The sequence below is a fragment of the Ambystoma mexicanum genome, chromosome 14 (genome assembly GCF_040938575.1).
Source record: "Ambystoma mexicanum isolate Mex_15411 chromosome 14, UKY_AmexF1_1, whole genome shotgun sequence".
Lineage (NCBI taxonomy): Eukaryota > Metazoa > Chordata > Amphibia > Caudata > Ambystomatidae > Ambystoma > Ambystoma mexicanum.
In genome coordinates this window covers 87,739,368-87,762,681 of record NC_090940.1, presented here as the reverse complement: position 1 = coordinate 87,762,681, position 23,314 = coordinate 87,739,368, and the positions used below count along the sequence as shown (strand labels likewise).

The 23,314-nt window shown below is 45.9% G+C and overlaps 1 protein-coding gene across 7 annotated transcripts in view; it reads right to left on the bottom strand.

Moving 5' to 3' along the window:
* RYR3 (ryanodine receptor 3) overlaps window positions 1-23,314 on the bottom strand; it is a 1,751,462-nt gene that overhangs the window by 995,093 nt on the left and 733,055 nt on the right. For all 7 annotated transcript variants that reach the window (XM_069638568.1, XM_069638566.1, XM_069638573.1 and 4 more), the window contains 3 exons: window positions 8,846-8,929; window positions 7,866-8,025; window positions 6,260-6,407 (listed from right to left, as the gene is read on the bottom strand). In XM_069638568.1, the coding sequence (XP_069494669.1) occupies window positions 6,260-6,407; window positions 7,866-8,025; window positions 8,846-8,929 (392 nt within the window). The remainder of the gene's footprint in view (window positions 1-6,259; window positions 6,408-7,865; window positions 8,026-8,845; window positions 8,930-23,314) is intronic.

The following is a 23,314-nucleotide window of genomic DNA, read 5'->3' as shown; positions in this document are numbered from 1 at the left end:
GATTTACTCACCTGGGTTTTTTTAAAACTATAATTTGTTCCCAAAACATGTGGATGTCGCCTTTGATGATATACTACCGACAAAAAAAACCTCAGTAATTATTCATATTCAAATCTGACCAATACATTCCCTATAGCTAGTGCGGCAAGAGGCCTTGCTGGGGTGGGCACCCTTCTGCCTTTTTGCCTCCGGCCCAAGTTGCCGTGGAGTGGAGCAGGTGGCCATGTTGAGCCAGTGATTGCAGAGTCGGGGAGAGAATCCTTGAGCCCACGGTGGCCCGCCCGGTGGCAAAAATCGCTGTGAATGCAAGAACAGGAAGTGCCGCAAGGTGTCAGGAGCTGTGGGCAGACATGCGCCAGGTTGTTGTTCACCGAGCTACACAACCATCTCATTTAAAAATGCCCATGAACCTAGCGCAAACACGTTGAAGACATATTTTTGTTGTTAACTTTAGCCACATCTTTGTGTTTACATTGACCATTTTAAAATGGTCACCGCAGTGAACAGATTCCTCCTGTATAGCGTGACACTCCTATGATTGGTCCGTGCCCCACACATCTGAGCCAATCCGGGAGCCGGCAGGCGAACGCTGGCCCCCGCAAAAGGCCCACAAACAAATACCCCTTTTTGGGCCTGGGAGGGCGTGGAGGGAATTCCTGCCCGTTCCCCCGCAACATCTTGTGTCCAGGACCCATTAGCCCCATGGAACAGCCACCCAGTATGCAATCTACTCCCCCCTCAAACTTGTGCTCAGGTACTTTGTTCTCCCACCACGAACATCAGTGAGTCTTGTCACAGACATTGTTATGCCTTCTAACTAACTCACACAGCTGTCTGAACCTGGGTGTGCCTTTCCATTCTGCCTCATTCCTAATCAAATTCTCTCTCATTAATCCATTCTGTGTATGTTTCTTACCCCCATTTTGCATTGCATTTTATGCTTTCTGGAAATTGAAATCCTGGTTTGTTTAAAATCTCTGCACCACATTTTGCTTTGCATTTCTGTGCATTTCTGTGCTTTCTGGAAATTCAAATGCTGGGGTGTTTAATATCTCTGTGAACCCATTTTGCATTGCTTTCTGGAAATTCAAAACCTGGTGTGTTTGACATCTCTGCCCCCCATTTTGCATTGCATTTCTGTGCTCTCTGGAAATTCGAATTCTGGCGTGTTTAACATCTTGCTTTTGGAAATTTTAATCCTGGTGTGTTTAACATCTCTGTACCTCATTTTGCATTTTTTTGATGTGCTTTTGGAAATTTGAATCTGGTGTGTTTAACATCTCCGCACCCTATTTCTGGTACTTAAGTGCTTCTATTGCCTCTGTTTCTCGCTTCTCTGGCTAGCCAACCACCTGGCGAGTTTGTGTTCGTGCTGTGCAGTCCCTGCACTATCTTCCATCCTATCCTCCACCGCTCCTATGGCCGTCACCATCTCCCCTATCCATTCTAACTGCTATAATATCACCTTTCCTCCCTCTCTAACAAAGTCTGGATGAAAAAAGCTTAAAAAAGGCATCCTGACCACTAACCACGGCCTACCAATCGCAGACACCCATGTCAGTGCAACTTCCAGACAGATTTGTACTGATATCGCTTTTCTGTCCCCTCACCAGATCTATGGACTCCTCATCTTACCTCTACTGTCTTTCCTCAGATATCTTCACCCATTAATGGAGCCATCAAACACTCTGCTGACATTTGCCTCCTCCTTGAAGACCTTGACCTCAACATCCTCGCTCTTACCGAGACATAGTTCAATGCCAGCTCAGTCACTGCTTTTGACTCCCTTCTTCCTGATGGCTATAATATCAACTTCAAGCCTCACCCTAACAGTGCTGGCAGTGGGGTTGCCATGATCTTCCCTGAGTGGGTCCCTTCTTCCCTTATAACCACCCAGTCTTACTCTTCCTTCGAGAGCCTAGTCTGCAAGCTGGTCATCTCTCCCACTTCCTCCCTGACCATTGCCACTATCTACAGGTCACCTGCCTCTACCACCCTGTTCCTCAATGAATGGGCTGATTTCTCCGCCTCTCTCCTCACAACCACCTCTAAACTCATTCTCCTAGGTGACTTCAACATCCACCTTGACTCCTCAATCAAAGCATCCACTCTCCGTGACCTCTGACCCTCACTCACCCTCTCCTTTCTCTCCTCTGGTCCTACCCACTCGGCTGGACTCACTCTTGATGCCCTCATCCACACTGACTTCTGCTCTACGCCCCACTCACCACCCCACTCTCCTTGTCAGATCACTCTCTCCTGTCTTCTCACCTAGGTCCTATCTGCTGACTGACGCACCTCCCCCAGCCATGCCAACCTCGTAATTGAACATCCGTCCGGTGAAATGAGTGTCAGATGCTGCCTTCGCATCTACCTTCACCCCCCTCTCCTCCCATTGCAGATGCTACCTCTGACTCTGCTCTCAGCAACCTCAAGCTTGCCATCACTAATACTCTTGACACTCTTGCCCCAGTCATGAGGATCCACCTGAAAATTGCCTCCAGTGTAACACCTGGTACGACTCCGAACTTGCAGCCCTGAAACGCAAGTGCAGAGCTGTGGAACGGAAGTGGCAGGCCTCAGGCTCACCCTCTGACAAACTGGCTTGTCGTCTGCTCCAAAGGCAATACTGACTCTCCAATAGCTCCAAGAAAAGGGCCCACATCCAGGCTCACGCCTCTGGAGCATCCAACAACATGGCTGAACTCTTTAAAATCTGCAAGGAACTAGCCAACCCTTTGGCAGTCTCCACCACGCCTCTCCCTAAGTGGACCTTTGCAATGCACCTGCCTCATACTTTGCTGCAAAAACTCAGGACATCCTGAGCATCCTCACTTCCCTTTCCCCCTCTCCTTCTCCTGCCACTCTGCCTACTATAGCTTCCCATCCCCCCTCTGCCTTTCTCTCCTCCTTCTCTCCTATCACATCTTATGAGGTCACCAGAGTTGTCAGCTCCATGAAGGTCTCCTCTAAACAGGTCTCCCCCTGTTCCTCCAGAACCATTCAGGACAATAATGGGCTCTCTGGCCCCTGCACTTGCTGATTACTGCAACCATTCTTCTTCTACTGGACCTTCCCACTCTTCCCTCAAGCACTCCTTTGTGTGCCCACTCCTGAAAAAACCTTCTGCAGACCCGTCTAGTCTGGCTAACTGCCGCTCCATCTCTATCACCCCCTTCCTTGGGAAACCCTTGGAGAAGCTGGTCTTCCCCCACCCGACCCAGCACACTGAACTTGTTGGTTGCCTAGAGGACCATCATCCTGTATTCTGAGCCTCCAGAGGCACAGACACCGCTTTTCCGAATACCCGTGAAGAACTGCTCGCATCTCTTGATTCTAACTCTCCAGCTGTTCTCATTCTACTTGATCTCTCCCCTGCATTTGACATGGTCAACTACTCCATCCTCATAAAAAGGATCCACAATACCCTATGTATCTCAGAGCGGGAACTGGACTGGCTGTCCTCCTTTCTCGGGAGGATAGCTCAGTGCCAATGTGCTCGCCTTGGAAGCAAGACGGCACGGAGCAACACAGGTTCGATCCCCGGGTTCGCGCTAAGAAACCTCTGGGTATTAAGCGCGTTATAAATAACCTATCATATCATATCATATCATACTCAATAACCATGCTTCCCAGGTTATTCTGGGCTCATACTTCTCCCCCACCTATCTCCACCTGCTGTGTCTCCAATGGCTCCAACTTTTCTCCCTGGCTCGTTAACATCTATCTTGCTCAGTTTGCACACCAAATGTCCACCTTCTCCCCTAACTTTCAGTGTCCTGCAGATGACACACAACTCTTCTTTAAACTTCCCTCTGATCCTCTCCCTACTTCCTCCATCATTTCTGAATGCATATCTGCTATCCAGTCCTGGTGTGGCTCCAGTGATCTCTGCCTCAATGCCAACAAGACTGAGATCCTTCCCATTGGGACCCCTCTTCCCTCTTTCTTCCCCTCTCTATACCCACCCACCATGGGCTCTCCTCTTTCTCCTTCATCTGTATCCAGAAACCTTTGTGTCATCTTCGACTCCTCTCTTTCCTTCCTCCCTGACATTAAGGACCTTTCCAAGAAAGCCCACTTTCATCTCCACCTCCTCAAAGGAATCCTTCCTTTCCTCACTTTCCCCCAGAAGCTCAATGTCTCTACTGCACTCGTTCTTTCTAGGCTAGAGTACTCCAATAGCCTCTTCCATAATCTACCCTCTTCTTCTCTTCAACCCCTCCAGCTAATCCGTAATAGTGCTGCAAGACTTATCCTTGGCCTCAAGCCCCGGGACCACATCTCTCCAGCCCTACAATCTCTCCACTGACTCCCGGTTGATGCAAGGATCAAATAAAAATTCCTCTGCATCATTCATAAGGCTGTCTGGGGCCGGGCACCACGCTATCTACAACTAGCTCTCACTAAATACTCTGCCTCCAGATCTTTAAGCTCCTTCGGCACCAACTCTCTGTATGTTAAGCGGTTTGCTAAACAGCTAGGTGATGGCCGATCTCTTTCCTCGGCTGGCTCACTCCTATGGAACAGCCTCCCCTTTCCTCTTCTTCTTGAGCTGGATCTCCCCAAATTCCAGAAGCTCCTCAAGACCTTCCTTTTCACCTCCTGCCTTCCATCCATCCCTCCTCTGCTAAACTCTGCAGCTGCTGAGATTGGTGATCAGGGCCCTTATGTGTCCACCCGGGTCCTGGCCTCCCACACCCAATCCCCTCAGCCTGGTCCAAGCACTTGCCTAGGCACTGACTTGCCTGTGCTATCACAGGCTTGCACTTATTTATTTATTGGCAGTTGACAACTCTCACCAAGTCACTTAACAGCTGCTTACTCCCTAGCACTTCCCTCTGTGGTACTCCTAGAGCAAATCCCCCTCCCCACCCACCCCTTCTTTCTCTCTGCACTTGCACGTTCTGAATGCTCACAAGGCCTAGTAGGTCTGCCTCTATTGTTCATTGTTATAATTGCATTTCATTCCCATGTTCCCTCCCTGTTGTCCTGTGGGCGCTTTGAAACACAATTTACTTAATGTATAAGCGCCTTACAAATGCACAATAAAATTAAAAAACTAGTGATTCTTGCAAGTAAAAATAATTATTTGTTTATTTAAGGACCTTTTCAGACTCATCCAAGCCAAACGTAGAGCTTGTGGCATAAAGCTGCCAATGACAGGGACTTGAATACATCAGTGAAGCACAGTGTTTGGAGCCACAGGCCAGACTTCACGGGATCGCTTGCTCCCTACTTCCGGTTGGGGGTATAATTACTCATTCTTTGATTTATTGCAGGAAGCCTGGTACTCACCTTCTTTGGAGTCCAGAAGAGGTTCATGTGGTAATAAATACTTGTGGCATGTACCTGCTTCTTGGCAGGAGAGCCCCTGACATCTAACTTTCGATCAATGCACACTTGTGCTGAGACCCCACTGCCCCACCCGCAAAAGATCGGCCTGTTGATGGCTACTCAAGGGACCTTGCTTGTATATGGAAATGCTTAGGTTGTTTGACGGAGTGAAAACAACACCACAGCTGCCATTTTTTCTTGTGTTGTACATCTGAGTTCCAATCCTCTACTGTTTGTGACAAAGTCCACCAATCAGGCCTTTCACCTAATGGTTCACGCCATGCTTTGTAGGCACCTGTAAGCAGCAGTCATACAGCTTGAAGGACTATACTTTACTCTCACTTCCAAAGACAGCAACGTTTTCAGCCCTGGGATTTAAACCTCTTGCCATGACTGCTGATTTATCTCAATCTTCCTGACCTCTCAACATATTACTCTTCCCTTTAGTTGCAGCATGACCTAAGGACAAAAACAGATGCATAAACACTATTTTGTGAGCCAAGGAGAAAGGAATAGCCGTTGGGTGTTGCAGGACCAGGAGAGAGAAATTAGAATCTCTTCTGGCTGTTTGTGGTTTTATTTCTGCTAACGGAAATATTGTTCAAACATGCAAGAGGGGATCTTTATTCATGGAAATCCAGGTGCAATAATGCCTAACCTCTTAAATCCTGACTTGTTATTTCTCTCAAGGCTTTCTAACATAGCATGCCCTTCTAAGAAGATGGGCTCATGCCTCTGCAGGCATTTGAGTGTCTGCTCTTACCAAGCTCATTCTTTTCATTTTATGTCTGCTCCTAAAGCACATTGTTGATGGCGACTCCTCAAACCTTCCTTGTTAGTGCTCTACAAATAATCCTCCCCTCCAGGCTTAGGTAAAGTGGTTTCGCAGCAGAGGAGGAGTCTTCGTTTACATCATACATACCCGCTTCCTGGTCCGGAGGTTCGATATTGTATCCATATCCGGAGAACGTCCGTACTGCTTCACGGAGGCTGTCTCTGTTTGATTTCTTTGTTCGTTCATCTAGTAAAGCATATGGCACCAGTCGTGGATTACGCTTGTTCTTGATATCCTAGAATTAGCAACGGAATACTACATAAGCTAATAGCAGTAGTTTGCAAAGCTTCATTAAAATTTCGGATCATTTACAGATGTAATGCCCAACATAGCATGCAAAATCTTTCCTCTTTTAGAAAAGCAGGGTTTTGTTTTTTTCTTAAATCAAACATCGGCGCATACCTGACCACTCCACTGTATTGGGTAAGTTGAGAGCCTACCCCCGATGCACTTTCTATTTTTTAGCTCCCTGACTCAGCAATATTTGTATTTCTTCTTGTACACATGCCTGTGCTGCGTGGATAGTGTCTCTCAGTGAAGATGTACATTTCAGTGGGTTCCTTGTGGTAGTAAGGCTTCTTCTAGAGTATATTGCCTCCATCATCCAATTGCCGATGTTATTGGACTTTGTGAATCTGAAATTATCATAAGCTTAACCTCCACTTTTGGAGTTGTTGTGTGTGTGAGGTGTGCGAGATATAAGAAAGGTGTCACGGCTTCTCCAGTTTCACTGCCTCTCTTGTAACAAGCCTGTGAAAGAAGCACAATTGTCACGTTCCTTGTAGCTTTATTTTTTGCTCCTGTTGTTGGTGTTGTTCAATAAAGGGACTGATGGTTGGTTGGGCAGGGCGCGGGGGGTAGGTACTGTAAGGGGCATGTGGAGGCATGTTTGCGTTTATCAAAAGTTCTAATATGCTGCCTAGCAACACTCTCCACCCCAACCCCAGTTCAGTGGGACATGCCAATAGTATAGAGGAAACGGGGCGGGACGTGAGAGTAACATGGCTGATGTTGCTATAGTGGGCCCTACATATGCTGATGAGAGCTTAGTCTTTGACAGTAAGATATTTTGAAACACCCGCTTAAGATTCATCTCAATGATAACCCTACTGCGTTGGCTGTATCATTCTCCCTCCTTTCATGAATCCCATCTTCCGCTTGAGATCCAAAGGGACAGAGCTTGTAAAAGGTGAAGCCACATTAATACGTGCGCAAAGTATCCTTTCCATTCACTGTAACGCTTGTATGCTACTCTTCATATCCACCAATGACATGATCAGTTGGCTACATTGCTTTACAAAGGGCTACATAAATGGAAATCACATCAAGACAGACACCATAGCACCCTAACATCTGTCATAATGGCTTACTATAACGCTAGATCTAGCTGTTCACCATCTTGGGGTTCAGCTCAAAACGCTTTCTCTTTCCCCGGCATCAACTTCTGGCTATCTTTCTTGTGTTATTTATTGTGTCTTCCTCGGGCATGTCGTCTTGCCGCTATTCTGAAATGCAAGGCTTGTCAGTAGTGAGAAGCAGTAGGGTGTTGGGGCCTTTTGTGGCTACGCTGAGGTTGGCTGCTCTTCGTCCACTGATATCTGGCTTAAATATGAAGGGAGCTGCATGCCCCTTTATGCAGTCAGTAAAAGCAAAGGAACCAATGTGGACTTAAGGACAAGCCTAGTACACACACCTGCTGGATGCCATAGGTCCATCCTTGCTTGATTCTGTCCTTGGCCCACACGTTGTGGGCATTCTCGGCCAGCTTATCAACTAGAACATCTTGCGCCGGTAAAAGTTTCACATCTGTGAGGTTTAAGGGCGCAGGTTTGTAGCCATTGGACATCATGTAGCTGTCAAGACAAAAACAAAGGAGTGAGTATGTGTACAGTAGGTGCCATAAACAGTAAAACAGACCACAGAGATAAAGTAACAACAATGTCTCACCCCTTCATGCTGCAGTGTAGGACTCATTGCCGCAAAACTATGCTTGCATCCCATGGATTATCGTATTCAACCACATGCAGTACTCACCCATGTGCTAGTGGACCATGTCCCCAGGAATCACCTGATGCAACCTCCATCTCTGGACCTACGGCTATGCTAATTCTACATCATCTGATTTAACTGCATACTAATGTACTAGTAGCACAGGTGTCCTGGAGACCAACTCCTACTATGCCTCTTTCTCATAGCCCCCGTCCACCTTTTCTCCGGTGTACATGTTTAAACTTGAGCCCCCTTTTCACTGGACTTGTTATTAAAGCAACATATATGCATCACCTGTCTCAGGACTCGTTTATCCTTCTGTGGTCTCCAGTACAGGAAGCAATGCTAGATATATGATGCCCATAACAGGGCGGTGGGCTCAATAGTCTACACATGGCTTCCAGAACTAGTGGCAGTACTCCAGTTCTAATCTCTTGAATGAGACAAAGTCCTAAAGACGTTCATTTCAGAAGAATACTCATTGGTCTACATATGTCCCCTTGAATTGAACAAAGCCCCCAGAATTAAACCCGAGCTGGAGGTGGTGCCTTAAAAGTGATGTGCACAGTGGGAGCACATCCGGGTAATAATGCTGCTCCTTCTGCAAACCATCCTTAGTCTACATATGGACAATGAGTGCTTAAGCGACACACGTAAATAGTACATTTAAGGAAAACCACATACTTCTTAGGTAGTTTCACTTTCTTTAGATCTTCTTCAGCTGTCAGGTTTAAGTGAGCGATGTGGCACCCGAGAGAGAGAAGAGTCCTAAGAAGCAAAGAAGGGAAGTGTGAATTAGGCAAGTGACATGAACATAGCATGCTCAGCTCTAGGTGGGCATATGGCAATCGACCTCTTACACACAAAGGCGGGGTGGACTTTCTATCTAGGGATGGAATGCAGCAGTTGCACAGCTTGGAAAAGGGGGTTGCTCCCCTGATATGGTCCCAAGACCTGGTTTCACTGCATGTAAAATGTTTCTGTGACTGAGATAAGCAACATAAAGTGGGCTTCTCTCGTGCAGCTTGGCTGGCACAGTGACCACCAAGATCCACTGCTGCCAAATTCAATGAGCAGAGCTGGGCGTGGATAAAAGGGCTTTCCTGGTAGCAGGATACAGCAATGTTCACCTTAAAGGAGCTGTGGGCGGGGGCGCTTCATTGCGACTGCACTGGTAGCCTCACACCAATCATGCTTTTAATTCTGCTCATGGTAAGAGACCTGAAGTCTGCCATATTCTGCAAAACAGACTGACATTGGTTCAGGAACGTTACATGACTACCTCCACCCTCCTCATTCTGCAGACAAGCCTTCGCTCCATTGGCAGAAATCGCTCTGAAACATGCAGCAATGCTATATTTTAAATATATATTTTTTACAGGAAGCAAAATTTTAATAAAATGAAAATAAGTCATTGAGAATCAAAAGTAACCGTGATAAAACGGAAGTTACTGACGGCAGTGACTTCTGCAATCTTTAACCCTTCAGCTTCTACATTTTCAACTGCATGGCACCCTCCCATAAGTGTCGCAGCACCTTAAGAGCAAGCTTAGAAAGGCAGGCCCAGAAGCCTTAGGGCCCAACTCACAGAAGCGTTTTATAATGGCAAAACCCCATTGGAAAACAACCTGTGAATTAGGTCCTTAGTGTGGTGTCTCAGTCCGCTCCAGGCTAGGCTTTCAGGTGTGTCTTTGACTCCACCATTAAAAGGGGGTAGGTTATAGCTCAGGTGAAATTGAGGGGGTGAACGGTGAGCCCTATGACTGCAGGGGCAGAAAGACTGAGCAAATAGTAGTTGCTGAGGTGAGAAGCAAAAACGTGTACTTTCGACCCATCACTTCAGCCTACCACTGGGATGATGCTCAAGCATCAGTTGATGGGGAGGATGAAATACATAAAAGCTAGAAAAATGAGAACATTAGCCAAATAGATCTTTCAACAGAGCTTGACTTAACTGAGCATCTGCCCTTGAGATAACACTCAGGGCATTAAGTAAAGGATGGCACGAGGAGTAGCCCAAGCAGGCGCCTTACATATTACATGAAGGTAAACATGCTTCCAGAAAGCTACTGAAGCTATTTTATTGTTGTTGGTTCAAAATTAACCTTTAACAAACAAATGTATTTTACTTACATTTAAAAAGGTTTTACAAAACAACATAATACTTATCCATTTCATTACAGTGTAATTATTTCCCCAGCAATCAAAAAAACACCCCCAACAATTTGTAAACATATAAAAAGTACATAAAAAACATAAAAACATCACACCCTAGAAAGAGATTTAAAAAACACTATTAATCTATAAAATCCTAAAAGAAATGTGAACACATTCTTGATTTTTTCTCCTTCAGTTGTTTCAGCAACGTTAACCAGACAATTATTCCAAAAACAAAGGTCCCAAAAAGCCAACCACTGGCACCACGTCAGACGTTACAGTTCCCCTTAAACATTGTTCCCAGACACCCTCCTCATCAATAAATGAGGTAGCATTAAAAGACTGACTAAAATATCTAGCACAAAGAAATATTAGGGAAGGGCACTCAAGAATTAAGTGAGCCACTGTTTCAGTCTTTCTATTACAGAATCTACACTCTTCCAGGGATATTTGCCTGTACTTACAGAGAATTTCCTTTCTCAAAATGCAATTCCACCTAAATCTAATAAAAAGACCAAAGACTTCTTTCCCAAGATAAATAGCAAGAGGCGGAGCCACAGTGCCCAGTTTTTGATGGTCCCTGGCCAGGTGAAGCAACAAGACAGAACGGTGCATTTTTTCCACAGTAATTGTCCAGTCCCACCATTCCAAATGTTTCTTAGTATGGGGCGGCCTATTACTTAACTCTTCTCGAGTGACCCAATATCATTCAAAAGGATGTCATAGGAAAGACAAAATTGTGTAAACTAAATAGTGGCATGCAAGGAGGAGGAATCTTCCACAATGGTGTTTAGATATTCGTATATAGTTCCTGGGAAGGCAGTCACAGCTTTACCAAAAGAATTTAAAAAGTGTCACATCCCGCTACATTTCAATGATGTTAGGCCCATGTCAGACCTTATTGCTACAGCAGGTAAAGAATTGGGCAATTTCAAAATTCTTCTCCAAAGCATAGGTTCAATATCTGTAAGGATATTTAAATAACTAAAATACTACATTTCAACTCCATATGTTAACTTCGGCACAAGCTTACCCTTGTAAACCTTCAAGGCTGGCAAGATTGAAAACCCAGCTATTTCCCGTCGATTTTAACCAGCTCATTACACAGCCTTCTTTGTGGTTTTTCGGAAAATCGGTAAGCCCAGGTAGATAAAGTACGATACCAAATTTAGTTTATCTCCCCACATGTGAATGTACAATTTTTAATAGGCCTCTGTGAAGTGAAGTGCATTGCACTGATTTTACTAGTATTATTCTGTAGGATATATTGAGAAGCGTATATAAAGAAAAAGCCGTAAATTAATCGCTGAAGTCCCACGGGAGGTAAGTCAAAAAATAAAAAATCATCGGAATTTAACAGCCATATTAACTTCTGCTTGTTCAGTTTTGGTGATGCCAATGCTGCCTTTTCCAAGGAGTCCCCTATGTCAGAGACATATAGATTGAATAGACAAGGAGCTAATAAGCATCCCTCTCTCACACCTGAACAAGTAGGACTCTCACTTGATAGATCACCCTGGTTGTTTAGTCTGACCCTAATCTTTGAATTCTTATATAATGCGATTATTGGGCAAAGTAGTCCCCATGGCAGTTCCCACTTATTTAGTTTTTGCCACAGCAGGTTCCTATTTGCCTTATGGAAGGCTTGTGTCATTTCAAAGGAGACAACAAACAAGGATTCTACTCTTTTGTTCTTGACTAGATTCTTGGAAACAAGACGACATGAAGCAACACAGGTTCGATCCCTGGGTCCTCGCTTAGAAACCTCTGGGTATTAAGCGCGTTATGAATACGCAACTAAGACAAATTCCCGTAACAGCACCTCGATGCCCCCAGGCTGTGTGAGCGCTTTAAAAAAGACAATAAATAAGACATTTTTTTTAAAAGGGTACTGGTAACAGAAGTACATTGATTCTTACAAAACCCTGTTTGCCATTTCCTCAGTCTCCCTGTAGCCAAAGCCCATGCCAAAAGATGTTCCAACAGCAAAGCTGCAAATACTTTAGAGTCAGCATCCAGAATTGCTATTGGTCTGTAATAACTGGGATCTGTATGAATACCTTTTTTTTAAAATAGGGACCACATAAGCAATATGCAAAGATGTTGGTAACGTTTGTACGGCAATCAATATCTAGTGCCCACGTTGAGAGCTTAATTTCTTCTACCAATTCCCCAGTCATAGCATCTTCATTTGTTTGCCCAAGGGTAGGGGAAAAATATTCCCCAAAGCGCTTTCCGCTATAGGGTCCAGCAGCAAATTGACCTGACCCCTCCCACAGTTATTAAGCATTTTCCAGATTGTGGAGGAATCCCTTCTACATAGCAGGCCTAAAATTGCCTCTGCGTCCATTTGCAGAAGCCGCGCTTTGTGGGTGCGAGACCAATTATGATAAGCTTGTTTTACTTTTTTAATTTCCTCAACCCCTAGGGATCTATTTCCCCATATTTAGTGAGTATTGCTCTGATTTTAGCTCTAGTTTTGTGCTTTTCTAATGCCACTTGACAATTAAAATGATGTGAATGACTAGGCCTGGAAAATGAGGATACCAAAACCTTCAAATGGTTATTAATAAAGACATCAAATGTTGAAGCTTTTTAAACTCAAACAGAATGAGCATGGATACCCCTAGCGGATCTACAATTCTGAACTGTGTAACTCTGTATAACTCATTTCAGCAGCCAATGAGCAATAGAAACTTCCGTAGCTTCTCCACCAGGAAAATTACCTCCAAAAGTAACAACGAATCTGAGGGACTTTCTAAATGTCTATCTTCTAGCCAAGAAAAATAAGGAGTTATAGCTATGTACTGATTCCATACACAATTATTTCAAATGTGTAACCAACATTGTGATAACATTCCTACTTATCCTAGACACTAACATTTAATTATATTTAAGAGAAATTAAAAGAACCACAGTTCATATAAAACAACAAGGTCAATTTCTATTTAGGGATATTGTCATTCTAAATATGATGGACATCTATCAAAAAGATTTAATTTGCCAAATTCACTCGTGTGAAATAAGTCCTGTCTGTCGAGGTAGGTGTATAGAACAGAGCGTCGCACATACATTTAATTTGGTTTGGATGAAGGTGCAACCTCCCAAGCAGGGAAACAGGTTCAGGCTGCGTAAACTTTATTAGTAGGCATTTCATGTTAGCATTTTACTGTTGGCCATTGTAATTCATGCACGTGTGTTTTGTAATTAGCTTTGACACACATTAGAAGCATCATGAAGCCTTACAGGAAGAGCACCAATGTCATGTCGCGGATGCAGATGTTTAAGTTAGGGCAATGTAGGTTTTTGTGTTTAGTAGTAGAGAGCGATGTTGTGCTCTGGGTGTATGTGCTAGCAGGTAGTGGAAAATGGGCAGGAATGGAGTCAGAGAGGTGTTATGGTCATTGAGAGGGCTGTGGGCTAAGGTAGCAAGGGTTTTTCCATTGTTGAATTTCAAGCAAAGTTAAAAGATATGTTTTGGAAGTTCAAGACGAAGGCCCTCTGTTGAAGCCTCAGTCCTGTGAGTTCATGTGAAGCACAAACCCTTCTTCCACCCAGAGAGAAGTTAGGCCGCATGGACCACAGGCAGATGTGTGGAGCAGATAACAGTTTATTGGGCCATTCTGCAGGGCTCTGAGGAAATGCGACTGGAATGTTGGGTCCAGGAAATAGAGATCGCTTGTGCTTTTGAAGGTTGATTTTATGGGATCAGGACATGCTGGTCAGTGGTGACAAGCGGTTTAGCAAGGGGTGAACTGCAGATGGCCGTGCAATGGGGATGAATAAATAAACAAAGTCCTGGCCTAAGGGTAGTGCCCTCGTCATGCCGTTTCATGGGCACCTGGTTTTTCAGGACGATAAGGGAGAGGTTGTGCCAGGGTCATACTGTAATTTGAGACGGGAGGAGCAGAGGTGAAGCCAATAAATGTATTTACATGATCAGAAGAACTGATTGTGTGCGCTTTCGAGTCTAGTATAATGAGAAGGTTATTATATTATAATTGGTTTTGGAGCAGGGTTGACCTCGTACTCTCACCTACTCTCTAATTGGGTCCTGTTGGGGAGATGCTCACCACGTCGGGTCAAGATCCCTCCAGCAAATGAGATATATGCCTTGTTATAATTAAGTACTTTTTACAGGTGAAACAATAATGTTGCAAAACTGTTGATGACGATGTATGAGGTCATTTTTTAGGGGAATGTACTTAGGTAAGTTTATACTTAATACGGAAATGGACTATAGGGGACCTTTAGATTTTTGTATAGCTCGAAGTCAATGGGGACTGTAAGGAAGGCATGGTATCAAAGTAAGACAGAAACAAGTGACCGCAGTTCAAGGGACTTTGTTGAACTTTATCAAGGGTGCGAAAATTGCCTATCTAAACCTAAATCTAAGATGGGAGAAAGCTACAACCATCAAATAATAATGATACAATCCTAGTGGAGTCTCGTCAAATAAAAAGTACCTATACTAAAAAACCTATTGCCAATCCTTACCGCTAAGTTACAAATAGTGTGGGGTAATGTTCACGAAAAAGAAAGAAGTGTTCACAAAATGATAAGTCAGGATGTTCAGGCCATTGGCCTCCCTTCCCCAAGTTTTTAGCACGGCACAAGGTGGTTCACTCGAGCATAGCACACTCTTTGGCTTCTTTGGCATGAGGACACAGTTCGTTTTACCAACATCAGGGCCTTCTGTGCCCAAGTTTCTTATTTTCAAAGTCTCTTGATTCAGAGGGCCTGATGTACCAAAAACAACAAAAATAAGTTCTGTTCCAAATATTCAAGTCGGCGATTCACTCTTCACCCTGGATCCCCCTCAGCCGGGCTCAGCTCCTTTTTAATACAATTAGCCTCCCTCAGCCGGGCTCAGACGAATTTTAGTTTTCAGGAATCCCTCAGTCAGGTTCCTATTTGCCACAGCAATATCTTCTCAGGTGACTCACGGTTCACCCCGGAACCCCATCTTCCAGGGTCAGATCCCCTTTTATACAATTAATCTCCCTCAGCCGGCTCAGACCAATTTCACTACATAGCCTATTGAAGACTTTTGAATGTGTACAGCATGGGTGCACAACATACGGCCCGCGGGCCAGTTGCGGCCCGCCATGCTCTTTTGTCAGGCCCGCGAGGCACAAAGACTTTCCTAATGGAGGGCGGCCCGCGGCCGCCCTCCATTAGGAAAGTCTTTGTTGTCTTCCGGGCCGGACAAAACACTGGCCCTCATTGGCTCAGCACACACACGCACCACGTCGCTCCTACGAGCCACGTAATGCGTGTGTGCTGCACCAATGGAGGGCCAGCACTACGGCTGGCGTGGTCCATAAGGCTTGATGCCGGAAGGCATTTCAGCCTTGGACCACGCCAGCCGTAGTACGATTCCAGCATTCCAGCTTACCTGCCTTCCAGCCTTCCAGCACTTCTCCGGTAAGTGCTCTGTTTGTGTTTGTGTGTCAGGTTTGTTTTGCTTTATGTTTGTGTGTGTGTGTTGAGATGCGGGGGTGTGTCGGATGTGTATGAATGTTTGTATTTGAATGTATTTTGTGTGTATGTTGAGATGCGGGGGCGGGGGGTGTGTCGGATGTGTATGAATGTTTGTATTTGAATGTATTTTGTGTGTATGTTGAGATGCGGGGGTGGGGGGGGTGTGTCGGATGTGTATGAATGTTTGTGTTTGAATGTATTTTGTGTGTATGTTGAGATGTGGGGGTGGGGGGGTGTGTCGGATGTGTGTGTTTGAATGTATTTTGTGTGTATGTTGAGATGCGGGGGTGGGGGTGTGTGTCGGATGTGTGTGTTTGAATGTATTTTGTGTGTATGTTGAGATGCGGGGGTGGGGGGGTGTGTCGGATGTGTATGAATGTTTGTATTTGAATGTATTTTGTGTGTATGTTGAGATGCGGGGGTGGGGGGGTGTGTCGGATGTGTATGAATGTTTGTGTTTGAATGTATTTTTTGCGTATGTTGAGATGCGGGGGTGGGGGGGTGTCGGATGTGTATGACTGTTTGTGTTTGAATGTATTTGGAGTGTATGTTGAGATGCGGGGGTGGGGGGGGTGTCGGATGTGTATGAATGTTTGTATTTGAATGTATTTTGTGTGTATGTTGAGATGCGGGGGTGGGGTGTGTGTCGGATGTGTATGAATGTTTGCATTTGAATGTATTTTGTGTGTATGTTGAGATGCGGGGGTGGGGGGGTGTCGGATGTGTTTGAATGTTTGTATTTGAATGTATTTTGTGTGTATGTTGAGATGCGGGGCGGGGGTTGGGGGGGTGTGTCGGATGTGTATGAATGTTTGTATTTGAATGTATTTTGTGTGTATGTTGAGATGTGGGGGTGGGGGTTGGGGGGGTGTGTCGGATGTGTATGAATGTTTGTATTTGAATGTATTATGTGTGTATGTTGAGATGCGGGGGTGGTGGGGTGTCGGATGTGTATGAATGTTTGGATTTGAATGTTTTTTGTGTGCTGAGTTGGGGAGTGGGGGTTCGGGTCTGTATGGGTGCATGTTTGTGTGTGTGCTGAGTTGGGGGGTGGGGGGTTCGGGTCTGTATGGGTGCATGCTTGAGAGTGTGTTCTGAGTTGGGGGGTTTGGAGTTGGGGGGGTTCGGGTCTTTATGGGTGCATGTTTGTGTGTGTGCTGAGTTGGGGGGTGGGGGGTTTGGGTCTGTATGGGTGCATGCTTGAGAGTGTGTGTGCTGAGTTGGGGGGCGGGGGGTTTGGAGTTGGGAGTTGGGGGGGGTTCGGGTCTTTATGGGTGCATGTTTGTGTGTGTGCTGAGTTGGGGGTGGGGTTCGGGTCTGTATGGGTGCTTGTTTGAGAGTGTGCTGATTTGGGGGGGTGGGAGGTTCGGGTCTGTATGGGTGCATGATTGTGTGTGTGCTGAGTTGGGGGGTGGGGGGTTCGGGTCTGTATGGGTGCATGCTTGAGAGTGTGTGTGCTGAGTTGGGTGGTGGGGGTTTGGAGTTGGGGGTGTGGGGGGTTCGGGTCTTTATGGGTGCATGTTTGTGTGTGTGCTGAGTTGGGGGGTGGGGGTTCGGGTCTCTATTGGTGCTGGTTTGTGTGTGCTGATTTGGGGGGTGGGGGTTTGGTTGGGGGTGAGGGGGCCATGGGGTGGGGGGTTTGATTGGGGGTGAGGAGGCCATGGGGCATAGTGTTTGGTTGGGGGGGAGGGGGCCATGGGGTGGGGGGTTTGGTTGGGGGTGAGGAGGCCATGGGGCATAGTGTTTGGTTGGGGGTGAGGTGGCCATGGGGGATAGTGTTTGGTTGAGGGTGAGGGACATGGGGCATAGTGTTTGGTTGGGGGTGAGGGGGCCATGGGGCATAGTGTTTGGTTGGGGGTGAGGGACATGGGGCATAGTGTTTGGTTGGGGGTGAGGGGGACATGGGGCATAGTGTTTGGTTGGGGGTGAGGGGGACATGGGGCATAGTGTTTGGTTGGGGGTGAGGGGGACATGGGGCATAGTGTTTGGTTGGGGGTGAGTGACATGGGGCATAGTGTTTGGTTGGTGGTGAGGGGGACATGGGGCATAGTGTTTGGTTGGGGGTGAGTGACATTGGGCATAGTGTTTGGTTGGGGTGAGGGGGCCATGGGGCATAGTGTTTGGTTGTGGGTAAGGGGGCCCTGGGGCATAGTGTTTGGTTGGGGGTGAGGGGGCCATGGGGCATAGTGTTGCACTCCAAGAGTGAACCCAATAATAAAGCTAAAACAGGCACAGTTAGGAGATGTTCATCTTTGGCTTTTTGAGGAAACCTGACTCAACGAAGGCCATACTCCTCTTGGGCAACCCAAATAGCAAACTGTAGCAGTCCAAAATAACGGCATGTCCAATCTAGGGTCAATAAAATATATATAAGTTAATTAAACAGGCGAGATACAATAACTAAATAGAAATAAATTATAACAATGGAAAATGTGTAGTACAAAACGTAAGTTTGAAATGCAAATAAAAATCGTTACCCCTCAAAAACATTCTTTTTCCATGTGTTTAGTACAACTTGGGGGTTTAAAAAGCCTCCTGCCACGCCCCGCCTACCAGCCCGCCCACATTTACTTTTCGGCCCACTATAGCCCTCATGTAAGGTACTTTCGGCCCTCTTTCAAAATCAGTTGTGCACCCCTGGTGTACATGATTTAGCAGGACCACTGCAATTTCACACTTCAATAATTCTCACAAGCTCAGTTGGATACCAAACAGAGACCTTCGAGTGAGCACCCACGTAGTGCCGGAGCACTCTGTATGTGGTACCTATTTCGGTTTCATAAAGTTCACTCACATATGAGTCATCTTTCCTTATACAAATTTGCTGCTCGCAACCTTGAGTGGAACACAGTCTGGTCTGCTATCAGTCTTTCCGACTCACCTGCTGTGCTGAAATCACTGGTATTTCTTTGTTGTTGGAGCCAAGGATAGTACCACGGCGGCAATTGCTTCTCCCCACCTTCGCTATCAATGCGGGAGGGCCCAGTGTACCTTTGACACACACTGCACCGTGCTTCAGTCGCAATTCCAGATCTTGTGTTTCTTTTCCTCAAGGCCTCTTGAAAGTCACGGTTCTTCCCTGAAAAGGTCCAGGGTAGTTCCCTCCTGTATCTCTTTGTTGTCAGAGCCAAGGACAGTATAATGGCAGCAATCGCTTCTCCCCGCCTTGGATATCAATGCGGGAGGGCCCCGTGTACCTATGACACACACTGCACCGTTCTTCAGCTGTAATTCCCAGTCTTATGTTTCTTTTCCTCGCGGCCTTTTGAAAGTTGCGTTCTTCCCCGAAAAGGTTCTTCCCTCCTTGCAGCCCTCGCTGTTCTCGCCACCTTTCTCCTCGGTTTAAACTGCCATCTTGGAATTGCTGTTTCTTGTGCGTCTTGCCTTGCTCAGAGTGTGCTTCCATGCTCCACCTTTTATCCATGTGGGGAAGTGTGATGGAAGTCAGGTGTGTGTAATTATCAGAAATTGCCTGACTCTGTCTTGTGTTGGGACATATCAGGTGGTATACGGCTCTGGTGTTAGTCCTTTGTCGCTCATGATGAACTGTTCGAGAGAAAGTGTTTGTGTCGGAAAGGGGGGGGGGATTTAAGCTTCCTGGTAGGATGGGGAAAAGGTGTTACAGGGAGGGGGATACTGCATCTCACCCTTCGGTGACCCACTTACACTCACCGAAGACCCCTCATCCAGTGATCCTCCCGCACTGGCCCACCCACAGGAACTGGATCCAATAGCTATGGCCGTGTACTGGCCACCTGTTTGACAGATCCCCGTGGATTAGCGGGTGAGACACTGTCAGGAATCAGGGGTTGTGGTGCAGGAGAAGACGTGTATCGCCTAGATAGGGGAAAACACTACAATTCCCAGCAGGAATGGGGAATGGGTGTAGTTTTCTGAAGCGCGCTGGTAACCAGCTGCAGGCACTTTGCATTAGGAGAATGTGCTCTTAACGGCCGCCTGCCCATGCTCAGGTGCTGATGATTGATGTTGGAGAGCACGGGCGGCGGCAGCAGCAGCAGCGGAGCAGTGAAGTGTGAGGCGGAGGCGGGCAACGGAAGAACTAACGCTGACCATGCGTGGCGGCAATCGCATCTCCCGAGCCGCGGCGGTGAACGCTGGTTAATGTGTGATTCGCTCTCTTCCGTCAGGTCCGGGGCAGCTGCAGGAGGCGCCCAGACACTCAGTTAAGTGTTTATGTGTGTTCTGTGTCCTCCTGTGCCATGGCGGCGACATGTATTGAGCAACGCTTTACTCTCTTCTGCTGTCCAGACCTTATGAGGAAACGTCCAGACCATTAGTTAAGTGTATTTCCTTGAAGTGTGCCCTATTAATAATATTTCTAGTGCTACTTGCTACTATGAACCCTATGTTTTGATGCTACGTTCTGAATTATGGAATGGATATGACTGCAAACCAGAAACGACCAAAAGTCTGCTAAAATCTGCTTTCCTCAGTCAACTTGTTTTCTCCAAAAGGGGAAAGCGTCGTGCTATGTACAGGATTTTGTGTCAAGCCATAACTGGGGCATGTTGTTGTCTCAGTGTCATTGCTTGCTATATGTTTGATGTAGCTTTAAGTCATTGCTTTGTAAGTCATGGTCACTAACATTCGAAAAGGTCATGTATATTGCTCCATGTGTTTTGTGAAAACTTATGTTATGTCCTCTTAGTTTATGTAGAGAGAGTCAGGTTAGGTTTCCAGGGTGTTGCAGTATCAAGTCAGGAATTGTATCTGATTTTGCTGTTTTATGTCTAGTTGTTTTCCCTTCCTTGCCTTTATTAGTCCATCCCTTTTCCCTAACTCCTTCTTCCAATGACTTTTCCCTAACTCCTTCTTCCCCCCATTGGCTGCCACGTGGCTACCTGTAATTCAAAAATCCAGGTGCCCATGCCAACCACGGTGGGAGGGTTGATCCATTCGGCTTCTGTGGTTCGGGAGAGGGGATTGATATCCTCCTCCCTAAGTTCTAAGTTGTGACAGACACCCTCAGGTTTCTCATAGGACTGTGGGATAATGTTCTAACTCTTTATGCATAGTTTCTATTAAACAGCGGTTCTCTGCACTGGGCATGTTGAGCTCTGTTTCAGTCCAGTTCTACGGGATTGTCTGACACATTTTGCATGCATAAACCTTGTTTTCGTTGCAAAACTAGTGCACTGACAAGTTGACCCCTTGTGGAGGTATTTCTTTTTTCAATTAGGTTTTTGGTCTTTACCTACAAATTGTAAATGGTTTCCATACAATGGGCATGTAAGACAAAGAAATGGTATTTGGGACAGTCACTTACTAGCCATTCTTGGGCCTCCGACTCCTCTTAGTGGTCAGGAATGCTAAGAGCTTTCCTTAATACCACAAATATTGCACCAGCCACCTTCTCCCAGTCCATAAGCAACCTGGGGATTTAACTTGGCTCAGGAATAGGTTTGAATCCCCCAATCAATCTAGATTACATTCAACATCAGCCAGGTAGCTGACAGAATTTTGGATTCAATTATAAAACAGTTTTGCCAAGAAAGGAAGCCTTAACATTTCAAACTATCAGCATACCTCCTTCCATGCACAAAAAGGTTTTGGTCCAATTTTTCTGATAATGGGTTAGTTTATTGTCTTGACTCCTTAAAATTCTTAAAATGTACTGCAGATTATCTAGCCATACTTCTCGGTTGCTATAAAACATGACACTGTGCGCATGTTGATACAACAGGTTGCTGAATGAACCTGGATGCCGTGTTGTACTCAAACAGACCTTCCCTGGAACAGTGTCCGTAGCATATTTTAGTAACTTGGAGAGAAAATCCAGAGCAAAGCAGATGCCAATGAATTAAGGCTCTTGAGCCCCAGCACCAACCGAATACGTTTGAGAGTGTTCTTGCCGGTAAACCCAAATATTTCAGCCAACACATCCCTTCCAGTTTAACCATGCAATATAGCCTCTCACTGCCCCACGACTGAACACCAACAAGACAATGAACACACGTTTGCTTTATAAAGGTGAATCAATGGCTTTACTGAAATACCAACCACCAAGTTACGTTTTAAAGTATTAATTGGCCAAAGTAAAATCCAGGCTTTCCAGCAATGGCCCTCGAAATGCTGGCCTCTTGTTGAACCACAGCCCAGGTATCAAAACTGGCAACTTCATATGCTTTAAGTGAAAAGGTTTTCAAATTATTTAAAGATTTCCCATCTTCTTATCAAAAGCAGAACGGGTAAAACCCCAAAAGCAGAAAATCCCGAACTTCCTGAAGCAACAGATTTGACTGGGATGGTGAGACAGAGAGCGATTTAAACAGGGAAGAGCGATTGCAAGATAAAGGGCATGCCTCACCAACAGACAGCATGCATCCTGAGAAATTCTTTGCAACTGTTGTACAAACTTCCTGCCCCAAATCAGAGTCAAATGGAGCTTGATTGGTGGAGGTCAAACCCCAACTTGCTCTGGGATTCAGCCTGTTTATTTGAGTTTGTGGATGTATTGATGGTATATATTGAATATATTATTATATAATATTTTGAATATATTGGATATATATATTGGTATATTGAAGGTCTTCTTTTCATCCTAAATGCCTATTTTCCACATGTCATCTGTCTCTCCCTGTCTTCCCTTCCTCTCGAATACTTGTATAAATCTTTCTCCTCCCCTCACGCTATTTCTTTTTTGAAATCTACAGACCACCTGGCCCTCTCTCCTCCTTCCATGATGATCTTGACCACCTCCTTTCCCTTCTCTCACCTTCCCCCTCCCCTCTCACTGTGCTTAGTGACTTCAATCTTCATCTCTCCATCCCCCACCAACCCTCCCCTCTGCTGGTCATTGTTGACTCCTACCTCCTCTCCTCACTCCTCTCCCTACTCCACCTACTCACTCCTCTGGATCCACTCTTGATCTTATCTTTGCCTCCTCTTTTTCATCTTCATCTGTCTCCTCCCTTCCCTCCTACTTCTCCGATCACGCCTTGCTCTCATTCTCTCTCTCTCCCCCTCAATCTCCTCCTTCTCCCCTCTCCTCCCCTACTTCTTTCTCTAGATGGGATCTCTGTAACTTCAACTTTTCTATCTTTTTTGATACTTGTTCTTCCTATCCCCCCCCTCTCTCTGACTTTTCCTCCCTCCCGGCTAATGATGCCCTATCCACTCTGTCCTCCACTCTCTCCACCTGTCTTGATTAACTCCATCCTCTCTCCTCTTTCCGCCGCTCCCACAAGATACTCTCTCTCCGCCAAAACATTCTGTGCTCCCCCTCTTACTCTCCTCCTTCCCCTTCCTCACCCTACAGCTGCCCCTCTGATCCCATCCCTACCCCTCTTATCTCCAAAATCGACCCTCTTCTAATTCCCTACCTCGCCTCCTTCTTCAACATATGTCTCTCATCTGCCACCTTCCCTTCTGCCTTTAAGCATGCTACTACCATCCCTATACTGAAAAAGCCCTCCGCTAACCCCCTCCTTGCATCCAACGTTTGTCCCATCTTTCTTCTACCATTCCTTTGTAAGCTTCTTGAACGCCTTG